At 53.6% G+C, this 15,189-nt stretch overlaps 1 protein-coding gene, 1 long non-coding RNA gene and 1 pseudogene across 5 annotated transcripts; all 3 read right to left on the bottom strand.

Annotated features, from left to right (window-relative positions):
• Positions 1-68: 68 nt before the first annotated feature.
• On the bottom strand, positions 69-563 carry LOC129023156 (zinc transporter ZIP1-like; annotated as a pseudogene).
• A 3,519-nt stretch (positions 564-4,082) lies between these two features.
• Positions 4,083-6,660, bottom strand: LOC134739326 (uncharacterized). The gene is made up of 3 exons (XR_010125942.1): positions 6,550-6,660; positions 6,375-6,466; positions 4,083-5,250 (listed from the first exon to the last, which is right to left on the bottom strand). It is a non-coding gene; the product is annotated as an uncharacterized LOC134739326 (long non-coding RNA).
• Positions 6,661-11,229: 4,569 nt separating this feature from the next.
• MTFP1 (mitochondrial fission process 1) lies at positions 11,230-14,771 on the bottom strand. Of its 4 annotated transcripts, none has more exons than XM_054470315.2 (4): positions 14,335-14,756; positions 13,436-13,563; positions 12,877-13,040; positions 11,230-11,818 (listed from the first exon to the last, which is right to left on the bottom strand). In XM_054470315.2, the coding sequence occupies exons 1-4, from the start codon at positions 14,399-14,401 to the stop codon at positions 11,746-11,748; spliced, it is 432 nt and encodes a 143-aa protein (XP_054326290.2). In that variant the 5' UTR covers positions 14,402-14,756; the 3' UTR covers positions 11,230-11,745. The 4 variants fall into 4 exon arrangements, with proteins under 4 accessions (XP_054326290.2, XP_054326289.2, XP_054326292.2 ...); XM_054470314.2 differs by having other exon boundaries at positions 12,877-13,109; positions 14,335-14,736; XM_054470317.2 differs by lacking the exon at positions 12,877-13,040 and having other exon boundaries at positions 14,335-14,771.
• Positions 14,772-15,189: the final 418 nt, after the last annotated feature.

Raw genomic sequence — 15,189 nt, 5'->3', positions numbered from 1 at the left:
CCCATTCCTTCCTTTTCCCCACACACTGGGGCAGGGAGGGAGAACAGGGGCCTCTCTTTCGAAGCCCCCTAGATTTGGATGAAGAGCAGGCCAGTGAGCAGGGCACAGCCTTCTAGGAGCAGAATGACCTTGAGGATCCTTTGCTCAGAAGTCGCCAGCTCCTGGGCAAGATTTCCAGAAAGGTGGTATAGAGGAAGGTGCCAGCCACCATGCCCTCTAGCACAGACTGGGCCAGCTGATGCAGAGGCCCTGCTAACTGCCAGAGCCGCACCCAGCCGGATGCCTAGAAGCGTCATGCACGAGAAGTGGATCCCACAGCCAGCCACCACCTGTAACCCCAAGTGGCTCTGCAGCAGCTGCAGGGACAGGCTGACAGCCACGGTGCCCTTGTGGAGCAGCAAAGCCAGGCACAGCTCCATGGGCCAAGCTCCGTCTCACTGCAACCCCTTGAACACCGAGTATAGATCCAGGGAGAAGACCAGTACATGGGCACGCAGGGCTAAGGGGGCTGCTGGGGCTCCACTCGCCTGTGGGACCCCTGGCCCTTCATGAAGATCGGCTTTTTGAGGTATCTTTTTTTTTTTTTTTTTTTTTTTTTTGAGACAGAGTTTCTCTCTTGTCGCTCAGGCTGGAGTTCCATGGTATGATCTTGGCTCACTGCAACCTCCAGCTCCTGGGTTCAAGCAATTCTTCTGCCTCAGCCGCCCGAGTAGCTGGGATTACAGGTGCCCATCACCACGCCCAGCTAGTTTTTGTATTTTTAGTAGAGACAGGGGTTTCACCATGTTGGCCAGGCCGGTCTCAAACTCCTGACCCCAGGTGATCCACCCACCTCGGCTTCCCAAAGTGCTGGGATTACAGCACCATGTATGTGTGAGCCATCGTGCCTGGACTTTTTTGAGGTATCTTTTCAGGCTTTTTGTATGTCTGACACCTATGGTTCCACCTGGACCTGCCAACTGCTCCTGTGGCCTCACCCAGAAGTGACTCAGCATGCAGGATCATTTCCCACACCCCATCATTGCACCCCAACCAGTCAGCAGCAGGCCCCATTGTCTAGCCACCCCTGCCACCCTTCCCCTAAACTACCTTTGAAAAACCCTAGCCCCTAAATGCTCCAAGAGACTAATTTGAATAATTAAAAAACTGCAGTCTCAGTGGCTCCTGCTTGTAATCCCAGCACTTCGAGAGGTCAAGACAGGAGCATCACCTGAGGTCAGGAGTTCAAGACCACCCTGGCCAACATGGTGAAACCCCGTTTCTACTAAAAATACAAAAATTAGCCAGGCCTGGTGGCACATGCCTGTAGTCCCAGCTACTTAGGAGGTTGAGACAGGAGAATGGGTTGAACCTGGGAGGAGGAGGTTGCAGTGAGCCGAGATCACGCCACTGCACTCCAGCCTGGGTGACAGAGCGAGACTTCATCTCAAAAGAAAAACCAAAACAAACAAACAAAAAACAACTCCGGTCTCCTGTTCAGCCAGTTCTGCGTAAATTAAACTCTTTCTCCACTGCAATTCCCCTGTCTTGATAACCCACTGGGCAGTTACAAGAGGAGCTTCCCAAGCCAGTTAGAGGGGGTCAGAGGTCACCTTGGGTTGGGGAGTGGGAACTGAGGGAGGAGGGGGCTGCAATCAGGGTAGGGCTGGTGAACCTGCAGGACGGGCTGGGGGAAAGGCGTGGAAGGGAGTGTCCCAATAGGAGGGAACAGTATATGAGAAAGCCCGGGTAGGAGAAACACCAGATCTAAGGACCCAAAAAAGGACAGAATGGCTGAAATGAAGATTTGGGGTGGGGCAGTGAGAAGGGTGTGTATGATAGGGGCGTTATCCAGATCACCAAGGGCCCTGAGAGTCACTGTGAGGGTCTGGACTGTGTTCTGAACATTTTAAGAAGTGGTTGGCCAGAGGGAACATTTGGAGAGGAACAAGCTAGAGGCTGCTACCATGATATATGTCTAGAGGGGACAGATAGGAGATGTGGTGCCGGAGTACTGGGGACAGAAGCTACAAGAATGAGCGGGAGCAGCCAGGGCAGAGAGAGGAGGGCCTGAGCCCAAGCTCTTAGCACTGGGGTGACAGCAAGAGAGGTAGAAAGAAATCTGGAGGGAGAGCTCCAGATAGCCAGGAGTCAGTCACAGCTGAGGCTGGCTTTCCCTTCTCCCTACCAGGCAGTTTTGGGGAGGGAATAACAGACCAGGCTTGAGTCTTACCTGTGACCATATATGCTGGGAGGCCTTTGCCGGGGCACTTGCCCTCTCTGATTCTTAGAATGTAAGTCTGGAATGGGGAGCAGTGTTATCTACTGTGAAAGGAAAATAAATCTGGGGACCCCAAAATCACTAAGCCAAAGGGAAAAGACAAGCTGGGAACTGCATCAGGCAAACCTGCCTCCCATTTTATTCCTAAATAAGGTAGCTACAAGGATTAAAAAGCTACATACCTCATGCACATTTTGCCCACAAGGAAATTCCTTGTGGGCCTCAAGATTTTTACCCTAAAACAGTTCTGTTGGATTTCACCCTGGCAATGTAAATGAATAGCTGATCTTCACAGGTGCGGGACAAAGGACAGAACTCAAAGTCATCCCTCTGCTCACCTGAGACAAATGCATACCTGATTGCTTCCTCTGCCCTATTGTTTATGTAAAAATGCAGCTTCACTGGGCCAGACTAAAGCATAAGTGACTATTCCTCTATCCCCCTCGCCCCCCCTGCTCACATGTAAATTGTGTATTCAGTGAAAGGCTGATAAGGACCCAAAAGAACACAGCTTTTTATCTCTTATCTACTCGTGACCTGGAAGCCCCCGCCCCACTTCAAGTTGTCCTGCCTTTCCAGACCAAACCCATGTACATTTTACACACATTGATCGATGTCTCATGTCTCCCTAAAATGTATAAAACCAAGCTGTGCCCCAACCATCTTGGGCACATGGCATCAGGGTGAGGCTGTCACAGGTGCGTCCTTAACCTTGGAAAAATAAACTTTCTAAATTGATTGAGACCTGTCTCAGATACTTTTGGTTTACACTACCTACCCTGTAGGTTAGCAAGAGGGTCAGAAGAATGGTGGTAAACCACAGGCCTTTCCAGGTATGGAGACCCTGCCTTGTCAATTTCCATGGTATAAATGTGTCCACCATGGCCTATTTCAAGCGTCCCACATAAAGCGATACACAGCAGCACACGATAATGTGGTCTTTCCACCAAACAGAATAGATGTAAATAAGCTCCTAAGAGCATAGATGATAGTAAGGTGTAGTAAAATGATTACGAGGCAACAAGTTTTGAGCATTTACTTTGTTTTTAGTACAATGTATTTAAATCTAAGTTTATATCATTTGATCTTTTTATATTGTTTATTTATTTATTTTTTTTGAGACAGGGTCTCACTCTGCCGCCCATGCTGGAATGCAGTGGCATGATTACGGCTCACTGCAGCCTCAAACTCCTGGGCATAAGCGATCCTCCCATCTCAACCTCCTGAGTAGCTGGGACTACAGGCGTGCACCACCACATCCAGCTAATTTTTATATTTTTTGTAGAGACAGGGTTTCACCATGTTGCCCAGGCTGGTCTCGAACTCCTGGGCTCAAGCAGATCACCTGCCTCGGCCTCCCAAAGTGTTATAATCACAGGCATGAGCCACCACACCAGCCTACATTATTTAATTTTTAATAATGGCTGTGTCTAACAACGAACTCATAAAATTCCTGAAAAGCTAACAATTGGCTGTCATCCCTACCAGCCAGCTGTGACATGCCACTCACTGGTCTACAGGCAAAAGGATGTGCAAAGTAAACCTCCAATGGGCCCTCCTCTCTGTCATCCTCAAGAGGCTCAACCTCCGCCCTAGGGGGCTGCTGGGCTTCTCAAACATTAAGGGGCAAAGGCAGGAGTGCTCTGAGCCCAGCCTACCCAAGGCAGCCACAGGTTTGGAGGAAAAATGCACTTCTTTCCACCCCTTCACACCTCTGCCTGAGTCCTGCCATGCCTAAGACAGTATCCCCAACAGTGGCCCCTGTTCTGGGGACCTCATGTTCCCAGCCCTTCCTCAGGAAAACCAGAGAGGTAAACTCATTGGTGAACATCTCTTTATTGGAAAATCCTGGTGGGTGTGGGGGCTCCTTAGACTCCGGTACCTGGACCTGCATCTGGACATGCTTCAAAGCTCTGGGCCCTGAGCCAGCAGTAGTAACGAAAGACACAGATGCCCATCCCCAGGGCAGACAGCAACACCAAGAGCAGAGTCCCTGTTACCAGTGTCAGTGAGCTGGGAAGACTTCCATATATAAGAGGGAGAGGCTAGGTAGGGCCTGGAGAGGCAAGAAGTGCACCAGCAGAGGCAGGAAGTGCACCAGCAGGGGAAGGAAGTACACCAGCAGGGGCAGGAAATACACCAGCAAGGGCAGGAAGTGCACCAGCAGAGCCAGGAAGTGCACCAGCAGAGGCAGGAAGTGCATCAGCGGGGGCAGAAAGTGCACCAGCAGGGGCAGGAGATACACCAGCAGAGGCAGGAGGCGCCCCAGCAGAGGCAGCAAATATACCAGTAGCGGCAGAAAGTGCACCAGTAGAGGCAGGAAGTGCACCAGCAGGAGCAGGGAGGAGACAGGATAACAGCCCCCATTACCCAGAACCATGTTGTTCACATGGGAGAGGGTGCAGGGATACCGGCCTCGACTGGTGCCTATGTGACCTCAAGCCTCAGTTTCCCCATCTATAGAATGGGACCTGATTGTGTCTACTGCATGGGATTATTGGGAGGATTAAACAGAAAAATGGAAGCCCTGGCCCCTCCTTTGGCAGGCAGGCAACAAAGGCAGCATTTATTAACAATATCCAGTGGGCAGCAGTTACTGTTCTTCTGGATAAGGAGGCTCAAAGGGGTAAGTGGCTTCCAAGGTCATGAGGTAAGCAAGCTTACAGCCAGATTGCCTGAGGTTTCAGGCTCTGCCCTGGCAGGCCACAAATGAGGGCCCAGGGAGGAGGGGGAAGGGAGAAGGAGGAAGCCAGAGCCTGATTCTACAGGGACTGCCAAAGACCCCTGGATGTGGCGCTCCAGTGTCTCTCACTGTGAAGGGGACCTGGAGAAGAGCCCAGGCTACAAGAGAGGGCTCCCTCGCTCGTCTCCAGGCCCCCTAGAGTCAGAAGCCTGACTCAGTTCAGAGGACAAGTCAGCCTTCTCTGTCACCTGATTGGAAGCCTTCTCTGTCACCTGATTGGAAGCCTTCTCAGAGGCCTGATTGGAATCTAGAAGCCAAAGACATCAAAGACAGTTTTAAGACACAACACAACATCCCCTCACACTCCCAACATACACAGCTATAAACTTCTGACCTTCTACTATTTGCTTACTGATGCTGAAAGTTGAGAGAATATGAAGCTATTTTTTTCCAAGGAGAGAAAAGATAACATGTTGTTTATACTATGATATGAGTGACTACAAGCCTTCTCTCTCCTCTATGAAACTCTCAGAAGGGCATATATCAAGGGTTATGTGGGTGGAGATGAAGGGGTCTCCAGATATCTACTTAATGAAGATTACATGAGAGGCTCAAAAGTGGCAGACCAATCTAATGCTCTCATTTTGCACTTGGGGAAACCAAGGCCCAGAAAGGGAAAGGATTTGCCCAAGGTCCCACACAGTAGGAGCCTCTCCAGACAGGGTCCAGAAGCCAGGACTCTCCTTGGTTCTGATCAATGGGCACCTCGAGTGGGTCTTTGTGGTCCAGGCCAGTGTCAGTTTCCTCAGAGGTCTTTAGTAGCAAGATGATGTCTTCTATAAGCCTGTTCATGCAAGGCTGTGACTGATTCCCTGGGCCAGCTGCCTCCCTTGCCTCAGAGCCTACCTCCACCCTCCACACCCAAATCAGGGGCCTCCTACCTGCCAAAGACCTTTGAGAGGGTAACCAGGGGGCCAGGCAGGTAACCTCACAACTGTCACACATACTCCCAGGGAGGCATCCAGAAGTTCTTACCTAGAGGTGAGGGATGGAGGTGGTCAGTGCACCAGAGATGGGAGCTAGGGGTGGCATGGACCAGACCTGCATTTAACAAGCAAAGAAACAGGGGCTAACAAAAGGTCAGTGACTTGCCCATGATGTCACAACCAGCAAGAGCTGGAGCTGGGATTTGAACCTGGGTCTAGGTCACAGTCCAAAGTCTCCATTCCCAGTATACCTCACACTGCCCACTCTAGGCCAAAGCAGTTGGGCTGGTGGTCCAGCCAAGCATGGGGAACTATTGCAGAAATTCAATCTGAGCTATTTTGAGCCTCAGTTTCCTCACCTCCCACACAGTTAAGTGAGGTCATGTACATCAAATGCCAGTTACAGGGTAGGGCATGCAGTACACCTTTGGTGAACATGACTCACCTGTTTGTGCCCCTGTGGAAGGAACAGGCCTTCTTGGTAGCATCAGATGAGACCTTTAGATTCCAGAGCAGCAGCTTGCGATTGACATATACCTGTAAGAACAGAGACCCAAGCTGAGGAATCTTTGGAAATTACGGGTGGCAGAGTGGGGAGGGGGTCATCTGTTTCCACTCACATCAGCAGGAGTTGACCAGTAAAGCTGAAGGCCTGGAAGGAGAGCTCCAGTCTCTTGGGGACCTCTTGGGGCACGAAGTGAGAGTGGATGTTCTTGCCGTTCACCAGGCACCTGGAAGGCCCAGGTTGGAAGGTCAGCAGGGCCAGACCCCTGAACTAGGGTCTGGTCCTAGCCCCAACACCACCATACACCATCATTTGTTGAGAATTCTGCATGCCAAGCACTGAGCTAAGCATCACCCCATTCAATCTACACAGTAGGCTTTGAAGATTCTGGCACTATTCCCATTTTACAGAAGGTCAAACAGAGGTTCCAGAGGTGAAAGGGCCAGTAAAGCATTCTTGCTCCCCTGGCCTAGAAAGGACTACTCAAGAACGCCCAGGGAGCACCGTCTGGGCATCTGTGCCTTCCAGCCCTGGAAGGCTCTCAGCCCCTGTCCCAGCCTCCCCAGAGATATCATCCACTGAATTGTACCCATCCTACCCTATCCTCCTCCTCCAGGTTCAGTACCCATGATTCCTGACAAGGCTGTAGTGTGCAGGAGCCACTTCCATATCCTGGCTGGGGCTGATCACACACTCGTCCACATACACCTGTAAAGGCTAATGGGAGCTGCCAACCACAGCAAACTCCATGTGGAGCTCAGAGCCCAGGAAAATGGTGCTGGTGTTGGTGGGGTCTGGATCCTCCAGTATGGCCCCACCCTGGGCTGGAATGAAACCAAGATGGGGAAGACACGAGACCCAGAGATGCTGAAGGGTTTGCCTGAGGCCACACAGCAAGAGGGAAAGCAGGAAAAGCTAGGGCCAGGTGGCCTGAAGCCCAGTGCCCTCACACTCTGTTACTGGTCCTCCCTCACTTCCTGATTTCTCCAGGGGTAACCTGGCCCAGAACTGGAGGCACAGGAGTCCCTGAGCTAGAAGCCCTTCCTCTTGGGACATACTTCAGCCCAGCCAATGTCCCCCACCTGTAGGAAGCAAAGAACCAGGCCAAAGTCTCATGCTGAAGTCCAGATCTCCAAATCCAGCCAGAGAATCAGTGACCAAGGTGGGATGCAACGTGGGAGCTCCTAGGCTGGCAGGGAAATAAGCGGGCGACTGTTGCAACTCTGGCATGTGAGGGGGCCCAGAAAATAAACACTAAAGGCCCATGCCAAGTCCCCCAGGGCAGCCCATGCAGGAGGAAGAACAGGAGGGAAAGGGCCAGGAATTCCAAATTCCAACCCCCAGGTGAGCATTTCCAGCCCTGTCCCAGGCTCACACCAAGGGGGGGGCCAGGAGGTCAGCACCTGGTGCCCCCTTTCTGGAGGGGCAGCCCCCACGCAACCTACCATTCCCTCTTCCTGCAAACCTCCAGGTGGCAGGGCCCTAGACAGGCTTAGGGGCGCTAGGCAGTGCTCATGCCTTGACCACACAGCTGACCCGATGGCGGGAGGCAGCACTGCAGGGCTGCTCTGAACTGGGTGGTGCTGCATAGACCAGGTGAGCAAATAATTCCACTATCTTTCCTGAGATCTGCAAGAATACTTGCTCCTTAGGTTGGTGGGAAAAGGCAGGAAAGGTATACTCCCAGCTTGGGCCCCCACCTCACTGAGTGGTCTTGAAGTCACTTGCCCTGTCTGGGCCTCAATTTGCTGCTAGGCCCTCACTCAAGGTCCCTGTCTTGCTTAAATGCCTATTCTGGCAGGGCTTGGTGGCTCACATCTGTAATCCCAGCACTTTGGAAGGCCAAGGTGGGAGGATCGCTTGAGCCCAGGAGCTGGAGACCAGCCTAGGCAACATAGCGAGATCTAGTCTCTGCGAAAAAAAAAAAAAATCAAAAAATTATCCAGGTGCACGCCTGTGGTCCCAGCTACTTGGGAGGCTGAGATGGGAGAATCGCTTGAGCCTGAGAGGTGAAGACTATAGTAAGCCATAATTGCACTGCTGCACTCCAGCCTGGGCAACAGAGCGAGACCCTGTCTCAAGGAAAAAAAAAAAAAAAAAAAATGCCAATTCTGCTTTGAAGAATGATGTGCTGAGTTGCATCTGGTGGTAGACCAGATGGTGGGGTCTTCCCTTCTGTGAGCCTCAGTGCCTTCATGTGGAATATGGGAATGATGGTTTTATCTCCTCGCGGGGCTGTTAAGGATGCAAAAGACAAATGCACGTAAAGGGCACGTGCAAACACACAGATGCTAAATGGCAAATCTGCATCAAATCCTTAGCTACTGAATTCCGCAGTGATACAGGGCTCTGCATCTTTGAGAGAAAAACTCACATTCAGAGACGCTGTGACTTGCAAATCAGTATGATCTGATTCTACCCTTTTCTCCAGCCCGGACACCCCAGCTCTTCTCCCCCGAATCTCCCGGGTACTCCCTGGCTCTTGGCAGCCTTGTCCTCATGAGCCTCCAACAGCCCCCTCACCAGTTGGAGGAAGCCATAAGCTTTGAATGGGGCAGTGAAGACCTCATAGCCAGGCATGACAGGGACCGGGGAGGGCAGGCAGGTGCCAAGGCACAGGTGGCAAGCATCCACCTGGGGCTCCTTCCTCACTGCCAGGAGGACGTCTGTCTGATTACATTCCTGCAGGAGGCTGTCTCCTGGGAGTCCAGCCCAGGCTAGCTCAGGCGGAGAACCAGACTTAGCGAGAACATGGCCAGCAGAGGGTGCCCAAAAACCTCCCCCAGCATCCCCCACCTTCAGTTAATTCCCTGCGTCTCCAGAATGGAGCAGGGAGCCGGGCACAGTGGCTCACGCTTGCAATCCCCGCACTTTGGGAGGCTAAGGTGGGCAGATCACTTGAGGTCAGGAGTTTAAGACCAGCCTGGCCAACATGGTGAAACCCCGTCTCTACTAAAAATACAAAAATTAGCTGGACATGGTGGCATGCACCTCTGGTCCCAGCTACTTGGGACACTGAGGCAGGAGAATTGCTTGAATCCGGGAGGCGGAGGTTGCAGTAAGACAAGTTTGTGCCACTGCACTCCAGCCTGGGTGACAGAGCGAGACTCAGTCTCAAAATAATAATAATAATAATAATAATAATAATAATAATGGAGCAGGGTAAAATGTTGGGGGGTTGTGGAGATGGTGGTGTTTCCCCCTACAGACAGGATGTCCACCGACCTCATCCCTATCAGCCTGGCCTGGGAGTGCCTGAAAGCCCCTTCTGTGAGCACCTACTATGTGCCAGGCATCTGCAAACTTGCACCCCAGTATTTCCTTACAAGGTACCATCAATGGGGCAGTCAAGGGCAGAGGTGGCCCACAGTAAGGCATAGTAAGGGGCAACAACGGAAGGGGCACTGGAGCTGGTTCTGAAGGGTGCTCACAGCTGGCCAAGAGGAAAAGGATTTGCAGCTGAGGAACAGTGTGTTGTGAGGAAAGGCATAGAGGCACAGGAGGGCAGGTGATGGGGAGGAGGACAAGGCTGGGCGCTTAGGCCCGTGAGCACAAAGCCTGCTTGTGGCCTGCGCAGCTCCCAGCTTGAGGGAGAGCCTGCAGAGTGGAAAGTGGAGAGTGAGTGAGCAAGGAATTGGTGGTAGATGCCAGGAGATGCCACAGGGATGCGGGTGTGAATGTACCCCGCATGGGGCTGTGACTGCCGGGGAGAAGATGAGCTGGGAAAATGCTGGGCTGGAGAAGGATGTGAGTGCCAGCTCAGACAGGGAATGGGGGGTGGGGGTCGGGGGCTAGAGAATGAGGCAGGGCTTATAGCCTTTAAGGGAGCTGGGAGGGAGTGACAGGTGACTGGGCAGAGGCCATAGGGGCTTGGGAAGGGGACCTTGCCAGTGTGGGACAATAAGAGTAGCAGAGCAAGGCTCACCCCACATCAGACTCATCCTGTAGCCATGGATACCCCCAGAGCAGCAGGGGTCACTACCCCGGAGCCCCATCCTGTCTTGCTGGCAGCACCCCCACCCAGCCCTGCAGCCCCTTTAAGTCCCAGCCCAGGTGCAGGCGAGTCCCACCAGGGCAGGGTCAGCCTACCTGACTGCACCTGGGCTGCGAGGGATGGGGCCAGGGTCTTGGTGGGAGCTGATTTGGGGCTTGGGGCAGGGCTGAGAGGGGCCCAGGTCTGCTTCAGCCCTGTGCTCTCACCTCTCTACCTCTCTGAGCTGTTGAAGGGGATGGCCCAGGATCAGAGGAATGGCCCCCTTTAGCACTCTCGAGCCCAGCAGCTCAGGGGAAGCCACAAGGAAAACAGGCCATTCCCTGATTCTGAGTGTGACCTGGTCACTTCCTTCTCCAGGCTGCTGAGTCCCCTCATGAGGAGGTCTCATGTGACCCTCATATGGGGCTGACACCACCATCTTGGCCACCTTCAGGCTCAGGTGGTATCTGCCCAATAGGCTCCCCTCCCAGAGGGGTCGGTGCTTTAGGAGGCTTGCAAAAAGAGGGCAATGCCAGGCTGAGTGCAGTGGCTCATTCCTATAATCCCAGCAGTCTGGGGTGCTGAGGCGGGAGGATTGCTTGAGACCAGGCATTCAAGGCCAGCCTGGGCAACATAGGGAGACCCCCAACTCTATTAAAAGTAAGTAAGTAAAGGGTAATGCCTACTCCAAAGGAGGCTGGCAGCACCAATGTGGGACGCCAGGCACCTGCAGGGAAGCACTAATGGGCAGGGAGACTGCTACCCATCCCTCCTCCCCACCACCACATCCCTGCTCATCCCAAACAGAAATGAAGACATAACAACCTCTTCAGGATTTATTGGGTCAGGGAAGGGCCTGGCCAGAGAATCTGTCCTGAGGTATCCCTGGTACTGCACTCCTGAGTTTCTCCCTGAGTTTGCTGCTCCTTGTTCAGCCATACCACCATGGGGTGACTCTGTCAAGCACCTGGGGGTCCTGGGTGCCCAGCTTGCCAAGTGATCTTGGGCTATTCCTTGCCCTCCCTGAGCCTCAGTCTCTCATCCTCCATGGGAGGATGTAATTTTCCTGAAAAAGACAGGGCTGGGCCCACCCAGGGTCCACTTTCACTCAGCATCTTGAATTCCAGGGAAGCTGACAGAGTTCAGGTCCTGCCCATCTGTGACTCCCTGCAGCCACTGCTTCTTGAAGCCTTTGTCTCTAAGCTTCTGTCCGGCTCAAACCAACCCAGGTGCCAGGGTCTTTGGACCCCAGGGAGCCAGGCGTCCACATCCCCTGGCAGGAGTGGGAGGTTGACATGAAGCAGGAGGCCAATGCACAGGCCAGGTACCAGAGTATGATCAGGAGGAGCTGGGCTTCCCCACTGATGGGTAGAGCTTGCGCAGGCTGGAGTCCAGGAGGAAATCCACCGACCTGTATGGAGTGGGAGGGTGGTGAGCAGGTGACCAAGGGTGTTCATGAGGAAATAGAAGGCAGAAGGCCAGGGTTAGGGAAAGGGGCGCTTAGATGCAGGATACAAATGCCATCCAGCCAGAGACCCACCCTTATCCTGATCCTTCCACCTTGGGCTACCTGGGGAAGCTAGAATCAAACTCCCAGAATAGAAGCCATCCTCTTCTTTATTCAGGAGGAAACTGAGGCACTGGGTAAAAGACTTGCTCAGGGCCTCAGGGTCAGCTGTCTTCTCCTGGAGAAAGACTGCTCCTCTCACTCTTACATTGGTCTGGTTGGGTTGAGCCCATCTCTAGTTCTAAGACCAAGCACGTGACCCAAGCCTGGCCAATCAACAAAAGGAAACTGGCTCATAGGGTGGGCATGCAGTCCAGAATGGACCAATGACACCCCTCCTTGGGATTTTTGTTGTTACTATTTAAAAGCTTCTGCTGGGGGAGGCTAAGCTGGTGGGATAGAACTTGGGAGCTGCTAGGGCCATTTCTACTCCCACAAGGAGAAAGCAGGTGAAGCCAGCAAGAAATAGGGTGGGGTGGGGAGAAAGGCAGCAGGATGGGGAGACCCAGACCCCTAATGACAGCATTTGGGTACCTAGATCTAGCCATACCTGAATGCAACACAACCCTGGACTTTTACTCCATTTTATTCCAACATTCAGTTTGAGTTAGGCTTCTGTCACCAATACCTCCCAAAATGCATCCCCTCCAGGGTGCACCTGCTCCTGCTTCCCTCTGGTTGTTTTGTAACACTAGACTTTCTTTCTGGGAATTTACTGGTCCTGTGTCCCATACCATCAATGCACTCCTCTTCTTTTATTGCTAAAGTGCCTGCCAGACCATATGACAAGGGTACAGGCTGTCCTTTCTACCCCAGGAGCCAAGTGCCAGCCTTGTTTCTGCTATTGTTCCAGCAAAGTGGGCATGACCCACACTTCACAGAGTCTAGCTCTACCTGGAGACTGGATGATCCACTCTCATCATTGGAGAGTGGATGATCCCTGAGGCCAGGAAGGTACCCACCTGTCAATGGGGTGGATAATGATGGGGATGGTCAACAGCCCAAGCACGGTGGTGGTCCACTTGCGGACAGCCAGGGGCCAGCGGGTGGCAGTGCCCAGGACATAGAGAGAGGCGGCACACACGCGGTTGATGGTGAAGCCCGGAATGGCCACAGAGGCCAGAGCCTGCCATACAAAGGTGTCCACCACAGCCACGGTCACCCTGGCTCTGCGGCCTGCTTCAGGGCTGGGCACCTGGTGGGCGCAGAGACACTTAATCCAGCTGGGGCAGAGGCAGAAAATCCTGCGACAAGGGGCATGAGGCTAGATCGGGAGGGGCAAGTGGCCAGTGGACTTGTCCACACCCAAGAGTGGGGTACAGTCTGCCACATCCAGGTCGGGGAGTGGGAGTGTAGGGGCAGGGGTACACTGTCCTACAAACAGGACTGTCTATGGACCGCACTAGGCAAGGTTGTAGGGACTGGAGTGTCCCACAGGGACTTTATCACATGCAAGGCTGTGGACTGAACCACACAAGAAGAGAGCTGGGTTCGGGGGTTGGAAAATAAGCTAACACTCACCTCTCCAGCCTTCTTGCCTTTGTCAATGGCATCCGCCAGCACGTAGGAGCTGGCCACGCCATAGCTCAGCCACACCACCGCCGCCGGCACAAGAGAGCGGAAAGCCTCGCCCACCTCATTGGCATAGCCTGGGGGAGGGAACATTTAATTCCTGGGCCCACGAACTGTTCCACCAGGGGGCGCTGGAGCAGGCTGGTTCTCATCCTAGCCAGCTAAGCAGTCCCTGGGTGACCTTAGGCAAGTTACTTGACCTCTCTGAGCCTCCCTTTCCGAGATGTAAACTGGTGCCATGATGCCCACCTAGGACTCGGGCCACTGAGGGCGGGCTGAGCACAGAGTCACCGTTACCGTTGCTTATTGGTTAGATTTCCCGGTCTTGGTCCCAGGAGTAACTGCACTAATGCGGGGACAGGCACCCAGAGGGGCAGAGTGATCGAGGGCAGCGCCACTGACCGGACGCTCGCCAAGTGCCAGGCCTTTCTGCGCTTTATCCCATTCCACCCTCGCAACCACCACCCAATGAGAGAGGCCCTCGTGTGTATCTGGTTTGTTTTTTGTTTTGTTTTTGTTTTTTTGCGGAGGAGGAAACTGAGGTTCAGACAAAGCCAGTGCGTGTCTGGACCGAAATGGGAGTGGAGATCCCGACTCCACAGCCAGCCAGAGTGCATGCCAGAGCGGGCAGCCCGCTCACCCCATGGGAGCTTCCGCCCTGGGCGACCCACCAGGGTAGTGTGACCTTGGGCAAGTCCCTAGCCCTGTCTGAGCCCAGTCTCCGGCCCAAAAGCAGAATGAGAACTAAGATCCTCCCGCCTCCTCCAGGCCCCGGGCCGGCGTCCGGCGACCCCTGCTTCTCCAGCCCAGTGGTGGTGGGGTCGCCGCGCCCGTCGCCCCGCGCTCACCCAGGTATCGCACCCACGTGTCCCGGTAGAGATCGCGCTCTGCGCCCCGCGGCTGCGGCTGTAACATGACTCTCCCGCCACGGCCCCGGCCACTGCAGCCGGTACTGGCTCCACTGCAGTCTCCGCCGCCGGCACCCGGGTCTGCCCGGCCGGGACCCGCCGAAAGTCCCGCGCTGAAGGACAGGTCAGGAAATCTCCGCCAGCAGGGAGCGTCTGCAAATTCCCCCGCGCACCGAAGCCCCTCTCCCAGGCTCGGGTTTTACAGACTGGTTTTCGTCACGTTTTCTCTGAGCTGTTGGCGCTAACCGCTCCCAGGACTGCGTGTAGGTTTTGCAGCCAAAGAGACAGGGGATCAAATCGGGGGATGCTACACTGCAAAGCTGGTGACCTCGGGCAAGAGTCTGCTTATCCAGCATCTCTTTATTCATTTGTAAAAACGAGGGAGGGACACAGCCTGGGCCCGTTGGCTCACGCTTGTGATCCCAGCACTTTGGGAGGCCGGAGGCGGGAAGATCTCTTGAGCCCAAGGATTCGAGAACAGCCTGGACAACATAGCGAGACCTCGTCTCTACTTAAAAAAAAAAATTAATGTAATAAATAAAATGGGGAACACAATAGTGTCCACTCCCTAGGATGGTTCCGAGGATTAATTATAAGTCACCATTTATTTAGTTCATTGCCAGTCTAGATGTTCACTAAAGGACTCTCCATGGCTTACACCTGAAACCCTCCCACCAGCCTGGGACCCCGTTTTACAGGTGAGAAAATGGAGGCACAGAGAAGGTGGGTCATTTTCCCAGAACACACAGCTGCTAAGTGGTGAAGTTGTGATTTGAATCCAAACAGTGTGGATCC

Source organism: Pongo pygmaeus, chromosome 23, assembly GCF_028885625.2.
Source record: "Pongo pygmaeus isolate AG05252 chromosome 23, NHGRI_mPonPyg2-v2.0_pri, whole genome shotgun sequence".
In the NCBI taxonomy this organism is placed as follows: domain Eukaryota; kingdom Metazoa; phylum Chordata; class Mammalia; order Primates; family Hominidae; genus Pongo; species Pongo pygmaeus.
The sequence above is the reverse complement of the archived record's forward strand: the minus strand, read 5'-3'. Positions and strand labels throughout refer to the sequence as shown.